The sequence below is a fragment of the Toxotes jaculatrix genome, chromosome 2 (genome assembly GCF_017976425.1).
Source record: "Toxotes jaculatrix isolate fToxJac2 chromosome 2, fToxJac2.pri, whole genome shotgun sequence".
Classification (NCBI taxonomy): Eukaryota; Metazoa; Chordata; class Actinopteri; family Toxotidae; genus Toxotes; species Toxotes jaculatrix.
The window spans coordinates 14211913-14220212 of NC_054395.1; the positions used below are offsets into that span (position 1 = coordinate 14211913).

Genomic DNA, 8300 nt, shown 5'->3' on the forward strand with positions numbered 1-8300 from the left:
TTAAAGAATATTTAAACACAAAGTCAGCACATTAGTTCTCAGTGCACCTGAAGGACTTTTTAATTTAAAATGATGTCAAACGCAGCATTAAATTTATACAAATACTGTATGTGTAACTTGTGTTAAGAAGCTGAGTGTACTTTGGTATTATGCAGACACGGTAATGTACTGTGGTTCCATGTTACCGAAGTAGGATTTCTCCCACTCACTCATGAGGTGAAAATGCAGTGGGCGGTCACAGAAGGTGCAGGAGGCCTTGGCAGGGCTGTTGAGCGGGAGCCCGGCCTCCTTCCACACCTCCACCAGTGCTTCTGTGAATGAAACACAGACATTTATAAGAATGAGCAAATAAATGCCAATATGTAATTTTCTGTCCTGAAGATTTCAGCTCTCATTTTAGCTTGTACACGCTGAGATTATAGAGTGTGTGACAAGAATTTTCCGATTCTGTCTTTACTGCATTGCAGCATTTGGTGACTGCTGGATGCCAAGAGACCCATATATGTGTAAAGTGCAAAGAGTCTTACTAAGGACAAACATAAACCACTTGCATCTGCCATTGTCCCCACTTAACCTGATTGGACATTTACTGCAACAACTCTGACCTAATAGTGTAAAGATCCCCACACTCACCCACAAAGTACTTCATCATGGCGGGGTTGTGATGAGGAGACGGAGCCAGGCGCAGCAGCTCCTCACCACGAGGCACTGTCGGGTAGTTGATGGCCTGGACGTAAATGTTGTGTCTCTCCAGCAAAATGTCACACACTTTGGTGTTCAGCTCAGCGTTGCCCACCTAGTAAATGGACAAATGAAATATAACATTAACCATTTAGTGGCCGCTTACTGCGATTCACTCTGTTACACTAGTCTAAAGTGTGCCTCAGGAGCGACATCTTCAGTGCGACATCTTCATACCTGTATGGGGATGATGTGGCTGGGGCAGTTGACCACAGGCAGGCCTTGATCCATGAGCAGTTGCCTCATGTGTTTGACGTTCCTCTGGTGGGCTCTGCGGAGCACCTGTCCCTCGGGGCTCTTCAGGACCCGGACAGACTCCAGGGCTCCAGCCAGAACCATCGGCGGAAGGGAAGTGGTGAAGATGAAGCCGGCTGCAAAGGAGCGCACTGTGTCCACTAGGGCAGCGCTGCTGGCTATGTAGCCTCCCACACAGCCAAAGGCTTTTCCTGGAACGGTAACAGATGACAGCGGGTAAATGAGGTGGGGAGACAGGAAATAATCAGTGGTGAGAATTAGTTTTAGTAAATGCAAATGTATCATACTTTACTTCATAGTACTTTTTACATACTCGCATATACATTTCAGAGAGGGCAAATTTTACCCCATACATTTACTTTACAGCTAAACTTCATACTTACGTATAAAATATATGCATATTTGTAGATATACAGCCCAACAATTTATACAATATTAATTGTTATGGCCATAACACAGTTAAATAACCAACACAATAGCATGACATTTGGCAAATTATTTTTTTTTTTTTGGCATCTTAGTGCCTAAAAAAACTGAGGTGTAATGAGGATGTTTTCTGATTTGTAGGGATGCAAATGTATGCTTAGTTGTTCAATACAAGGGTCTGCTTCAATAAACCAGACAGCATGGAGTCTGTATGTAGTACGGTACCGTGGCTGAGATAGTTGAGCTGAGGTGAACTTTGACACTACATAATTTTTTGAGTGACTTTTGTTTTATATAAAACTGCTGATAGTGGGATTAAACTATTTTGAAGTCCTGAAAACTGTACTGTTAAAAGTTAAATCTGATAAAACTTAAAAATCTGATAAATTGACAAATAATTCACTGATTATTTTTCTGTATCACATCATGAAATCACAATTTTATATCAAAATAAACTGTAAACTGTGTTCCTTTATTTATTGCCAAGTGAACACTTGCAATCCTGCCTTGTAAAGTCTAGTGTTGTAATCCAGGATTAGTTTAAACTTGATGTGTGGTTGACAGGGATTAACTTTACAGTCGTCATAAAGGTACACACAGCACAGACTCCCCGATAATGGTTTTATCTGTGCGACCAGAGAGGGAGAGGGAGTAAAGCTGTCTCCCAGCTGATAAAACCTCTGCTTCCTTTGATGAGAGCTCGCTCTTCTCCTGCCCTCTATTACCCAACACGAGAGCCGCATCATGCTAGTTGAGAGCTATTGCTGCTGTGCTGGCACTATGACATTGTCAGTTAGTGCAAGATAGGCTGTCCAAGAAGACAGCCAATTAATCTACGACAGTTTGAGGCCGTTTGCCTTGCCCTTTTTGGTGTCATAGTGAAAGGACATGTTGATAGGTGACTGATGTAAGAGTTATCAGTGTGGGAGTGTCCTTAAATTTCATTGATAAATACAAAATTTCATCATACCTTTCATAACAAAATAGGGATGAAATAGGGACAAAACAGTGTCTTCACTTGTTAATTTTAAATATACAAGAATGTTTTCTTAATAAGATACTCACCTAAGGTCCCAGACACAATGTCAATCTTGTGCATAACACTGTCCCTCTCTCCCACTCCAGCTCCGTGGGCTCCATACAGGCCCACAGCGTGAACTTCATCGACGAACGTCAGAGCTCCATAACGGTGAGCTACATCGCACAGCTCTTCTAGAGGACATATGGCACCTGAAAGCCCCAGAGAATAAGGTGATATAATTAGAACTATGCAACATAGGTGAACAGCAGGATAATCATGCTGCAAATGTCACCATGCTGTAATATCACACACAAATGTGCTATAGCAGGATGCGGAAAATGTATATAGAAAGTTGTTCTCATGTATATCTACAAATCATAGAATATTTATTTCAAGATTATGTTTTTGGGGGGCTGAAATTCGCCAGGAAATAGTCACAGCCATCCATTCAGTCTCTTTCAGTTTGTGCTTTATGGAGCTGTCACTACTGTGACAGGAGCTGGGGGGGAGACACTATTTCCTCCCATGGGAGACAGTGATGAATGACAGAAACCGCAGACTGAATAATTGTAGATTATAGAAATACAAATACTTCAACTCCAGCTTTCTTTTAACTACCTATGAATTAAAAACTTCAGGGCTGTTTGGCCAAATTTACATAATATACGTACAGATTTATTGGGATTATAATTAACAGATTTCATGTCATTAATGAGTGTGAAAAAGGGTTTTGGTATATTTCTTCCTTCACCAGAAAACAATTGGAATTCTTGATATTTCTATGGGTTGTTAACAATTATATATTTCTTTTGTAATCTCAGTTTAATGAGCATTTTATCAATTACAATTACTGATGTCTAGTACTAAATATATTATGGGTAGGCTGTGAATCTGTGATCATCACATGGCCACCAGTATAGAAAACTAGTTTATTCCATGGTAAGAAAAACATTGTCATATTTTTTATGACCATACTGTATATCAAACAAAACATGAGTCTGATATTGCATGCCATGTTATAGTTTTTAAGTTTTGGGTGTCAGTTTGAACGATCTCACTCTTCAAACACATAAAAACCCGCAAACAAAGATACATTTAAGTAGGTTTAATCAATTCAGATTTAGCTAAATGTACAAGTAATTTCAATCTAAACAATCCCTACTATCACTGCAGCTTAACATTTCACTGTACTCACCGTCCATCGAGTGCACGGTCTCAAATGCCACTATTTTTGGTGTCTTGGGGTCCGAGCGTTGCAGCAGTTCCTCCAGGTGTCGACTATCATTGTGACGGAAGATGAAGCGCTTCGCTCCGCTGTTCCTGATCCCCTGAATCATTGATGCGTGGTTCCCTGCATCTGAGTAGATCTCGCACCCTGTACGACACAGTGAACACACCATCAACCCAGTGAAGATGACTTCCCTCTAAACAGCATCCCTGTTCTACAATGTAAGAATCATGAAATGTGTTTTGTTTATAGTATGATCCTCAGAATATAATTACAGAGCATCTGGAAATGTAACTGGCAAACAGTGAGAGTGACATCTGTGCTGGACTCGTTCTGATTGCCATGACCTGAATCTATTAATTTGGCCCACGGCTCAGAGGTCAGTAATTACCCGGCAGCATTTTAGCTAAAGTGAAGAGGGCGGAGTCATTTGCCACGAAGCAGGAGGAGAAGACCAGAGCGGCGTCTTTCTGGTGTAGCTCGGCAAGCTCCTTCTCCAGAGACACATGGAAGTTACTGGTGCCTGAGATGTTCCTGGTCCCACCTGCTCCTGCACCGTGCCTTTCCAGGGCTTCTCTGAGAAAATCCAAAAACAAAATAATAAAACATCAGGATCATATAATCCATGAAAGTCATGAAAGGTTTCCCACCTTTTTATTTTAAATGTTCTTTCAAATTCAGTTTAAAACATCAGACTATGGGTCCAAAATACTACACCTGGAGCCCACTGCTTAGTAAATGAATAAAATGTTGTATATTCAGATGGAAAGTGAAAACAGAACCAAATATCTACATCTGCTGATTAGCTTTTTGCCAGAGCTGTAGAATCAAGTTAGTTTGAACTTTATAGACCTGAGACTTAATGCATACTTTCCTCAAAAGACTATTTCTGACTCATTTTACCTGATCGCACGGAGGACCTGTGGGTGCCGACTCATTCCCAGGTAGTCGTTGCTGCACCAGACGGACACCTGGGAGCCTTCGCGCCCAGAGATGGAGTAATCCTCTGCAAAAGGGAAGGTCTCAGCTTTCCTGTTCACCGTCTTGAAGACTCTGTATGTGTGGTCCTTCTTTTTCTCAGCTAACTTCTCAACGAAGAAGCGGTCGTAGTCGTAGCTGGGGCCAACTGCAGGGGTGAAAGGTCTGACTTTGAATCACTCACAGCACTCAATGAACAGCTCTCTGATTATTAAACATATGTATTACAAGACTTCCCCATATTAAATGAGTAGCACTGAAGGCTAAAACATACCCATGTTGTCTTTAAGGAGGTGGGTGACGGTGTTGGTTTGAGCTGATGATGGGAGGGTTGAATGTTTTAAACCCTTAAACAGAGAACTTATCAAACCTGTGAAAGAGGAGTGCAGGTCTGTCAGTGAAAGATTGTTACTATTTTGCCTTGGATTTTTGATATTTGGCAAATTTGCTTCTGTTAAAGAACAAATTCAGTCACTGTGGTGATTTCCATGTTAACTACAGCTGGTTAATTTTCCCTACCTTCTTTGACGTCCTCCTGCACTTCAGGGCTGGCTTGGACCATCCCAATCTGAGAGTTGACAAAAGGGCAGCCCTTTGATGCAGACACAGCTACCTGAGTAGCCACTTGAGCGGACGTCATCCTCTGGTCCACTGTGGGAAGTGGATGATTCTTCAGTTTGGTGGGCGAGACGCTCAGCTTGGCATCCAGAGAGGCTGGGCCACTCACGGTGATCTGGCGAGCGATGATGGGGCATTGATCGGCCAGAGACAGCAAGGCGGCTCCAGTCCTCCTCAAAGCTGGCTTAGGAACTGCCTTCAGAAAGGGGCAGTGATGAAGGAAGGCAGCCATCGCACTGCAGCTGTTCCTACTCTGAGATAAGACAGAAGACAGAAAAATCATATTTATTCTATAAAACTGCAAAGTAGAAAGTGTGAATATTTCATTGCATTCAGGCTGATTTTCTTAAGAAATTGTTATATAGAAAAAAAACTGAAACCTCATCTGTAATGTAGCCACATGACCAAAATATAAAATGAGTATGACAGGAGTATGACTGAACTTGACAAAGAGTTTCATGAAACTATAATCCCACTATAGTTTACATGGCTGAAAATGTTCAAAGAAATGTAAGCAGTGGTTCGTTTTAGCCCCAGAGAACAGCAGGTGCCTCCTCCAGGGTGCGGCAGGCTGCTGCTGCTTATCTTAGCTCTGCAGGCTCGAAAGTGCTGCCCTGACAGACGTCATCAGCTCAGGCTGATTACTGCAGTAGCTATCAAATAATCCTCTACAAAACACAGCAGGGATCCATCTAATTTCTTTTAATTAATAACTATTATTTCCCTGCCGTTAGAGGGTTTTCAGACTCGGAGAGGGAAAAAAAGCTTATGAATATAGGCTGTAATAAATAATCCAACAAAGGATGCCAAAATAATATTTCATCCAGGCTTTAATTTGCTGATGAGCACCTCTATGTGCAGCTTAGTTTACAAACAGAGGCCAGCTGTATCATTTCCCTCACAATTCCCTGCGGTCAGCAGATAGGGTAATTCTTGGTATCTCTTGGTATTCTTCTCTTGTGGTTAGATGTTATCTTAACATTGGTCTGTCAAACACAAGTTGCCATTTAAACTCCACAAGTAGGTCAAAACTTCACTTTATATTACTTAACTTCACTTTGTTGCAGTAGAAAACATTTAACTACTATTGATCATTAACAAAAAGAAAGCAAAACATTCTTGAGTTAGCTATAGACTGCTATATAGAAGTACACTGAGTTTTTGCACCTTATGTCTTTGCTCACTGTCAACAAAAGTTAGGGATTCACTGTGTCTGCATGATATGTTTTCCACTACGCAAATGAATGAACAAATAGACTAAAGCATAAATAACTGTAATAACGGTAATGGAGATCCTGATAATACACATGATAGCTATTGTTTGAGTACCTCTACAACCACTACTAAAATCATAATAATGGGAATAACTGTGACAATAGTGATAATAATTAAACAATTATGATCAGACTGACAGGAAGCTCACCTGTTGACCTGCACTGAGGACGAACTTCGAAACAGCAAATGGACAGACCGTCAGGAAGTGTCAACAGTTATTGGTCAGATGTTGAAGAGCATTATGCAATCAGCTCCACTCCCACCCCTCAGAGGTGTCAGATGGGTCCCAGCTTTGGGCGGCCACCCAGGGGAGTCGCGTCTGGGCACGTTTGTATCTATGGGAGGTGCAAATTTGCTGATAGGGTTCCATTAAAGTTGTGTCGCTCTCTGTCATTCTTCACCGCTTCATGGTGGACATTTAACTTTGATGTATGGGTTGTTAAGCAGATCTAGGGGTTTGATGTATTTGTCAAGCACCGTAACTCCTCATTGGTGAAAAAAAATTGTCTATATAATATGCATATTTATTATTTTTATTTGTCAAATTTATTGATTAAGTATGTAGTATTTATTAACTCTCCATAGCTGAGCAAAGTCCATCTAACCATGAGGACCATGAGATGAAGCTAAAAAAGTCCAGGAGAGATCAAATAAGTGGAACTTGAGTTTAGATTAATTTATTTTTACTATTAGGGCCAGGAACAAAACTTCAAGCTCAACATGTCTTCATGAGTGTGAATTCACTTACAAACACACTGTAGGCTAAGAGTTGTTCGTGTGTGTAATCACAATGTCTAACCAATCATGCCTTCAGTGTTCATACAGCAGTTACAGCTTGACCTAACCGTTTTCCTCTCATTGTGTGTCTAGGCATGGGCGTGGCTGACCTACTTTTGGATTCCCGCCAGCTCACCTGCTCACCTGCTCACCTGTGCCTGATCAGCCAATCAACCACACCCTATATGAACGCCGGTCTTTCCCTCCGCTTTTCTACAGATCGTCAGTTCGCTTAGATGGTAACGTGTTGATGACTCTTTCTAGAGTTTATTCCCTGTGTGATTTATTCCTCGCCGTTATTATTCAAGTTGTCTGCTCTGGCTCAGGTTTACCTGTACCTGTCTCTCAGTCACCACGCCACGCTCACCGCCATTCCTTTCTCCACCTGCACCAGTGGAAATTCACTCTGCCCGCTTTCTGTTCTCAGATCCTGGACACTGTCCCTGGTTCCCCCTGGATCTGTTCGTTGTTCCAGTTCTGGATTATCTTCCCGCCTGCTCCAACATTAGAGACTTTATCAGTCGTTACAACAAACTGACTGGTTAAATCCTACTTCTGCTCCTGAGTTTGTGTCCCACATTTGGGTCCAACTAACAATCTGTATAAATCGTAACATGTTCTGCAAGTATGGAGTAATTTGGGCCATGAATGTCTCTAGAGGAATGTTATGATACTGAAAGAAATACCATAAATAAGCATTTACATACACTCCCTCACGCCGTATAGCATGTAAAGTCTCATAGTAGCTAAAAGTAAAGGTCACATAAACTCACTTTGAAGTTCACTGGGGATTATGATGTCAATATTAATGGGAATATTAAATCGATAGAGACTACAGTGCAAGTCTTCAAATAATATCTGAGGAGGTAAATACGTCCTGTCAGTTTCATAAGCCGCTCCTGGTTGTTGTTTTTTTTTTTTTTTTTTTCCTCCTTTGTTTTTTTTTTTCTCTGTTCTCTGTAAAACACTCTCCTGTCAGTC

General features: G+C 41.3%; 1 protein-coding gene and 1 long non-coding RNA gene across 3 annotated transcripts; one reads left to right on the forward strand and one right to left on the reverse strand.

Moving 5' to 3' along the window:
- Window positions 1–29: 29 nt before the first annotated feature.
- Window positions 30–6844, reverse strand: alas2 (aminolevulinate, delta-, synthase 2). Of its 2 annotated transcripts, none has more exons than XM_041053134.1 (10): window positions 6691–6844; window positions 5169–5520; window positions 4924–5019; window positions 4575–4797; window positions 4063–4247; window positions 3639–3818; window positions 2488–2652; window positions 919–1187; window positions 634–796; window positions 30–311 (listed from the first exon to the last, which is right to left on the reverse strand). In XM_041053134.1, the coding sequence occupies exons 2-10, from the start codon at window positions 5497–5499 to the stop codon at window positions 148–150; spliced, it is 1776 nt and encodes a 591-aa protein (XP_040909068.1). In that variant the 5' UTR covers window positions 5500–5520; window positions 6691–6844; the 3' UTR covers window positions 30–147. The 2 variants fall into 2 exon arrangements, with proteins under 2 accessions (XP_040909068.1, XP_040909075.1); XM_041053141.1 differs by lacking the exon at window positions 6691–6844 and adding an exon at window positions 5648–5766.
- Window positions 6845–7162: 318 nt separating this feature from the next.
- LOC121191779 lies at window positions 7163–8101 on the forward strand. The gene is made up of 3 exons (XR_005895138.1): window positions 7163–7299; window positions 7413–7558; window positions 7747–8101. It is a non-coding gene; the product is annotated as an uncharacterized LOC121191779 (long non-coding RNA).
- Window positions 8102–8300: the final 199 nt, after the last annotated feature.

Coding starts and splice junctions, on each gene's coding strand:
- alas2 (XM_041053134.1), bottom strand. CDS start 5,499: ATGGCTGCCTTCCTTCATCACTGCCCCTTTCTGAAGGCAGTTCCTAAG. Junction 5,020..5,168: donor GCAGGAGGACGTCAAAGAAG/GTAGGGAAAATT, acceptor CCTCTTTCACAG/GTTTGATAAGTTCTCTGTTT. Junction 4,248..4,574: donor CAGGTCCTCCGTGCGATCAG/GTAAAATGAGTC, acceptor GGATTTTCTCAG/AGAAGCCCTGGAAAGGCACG.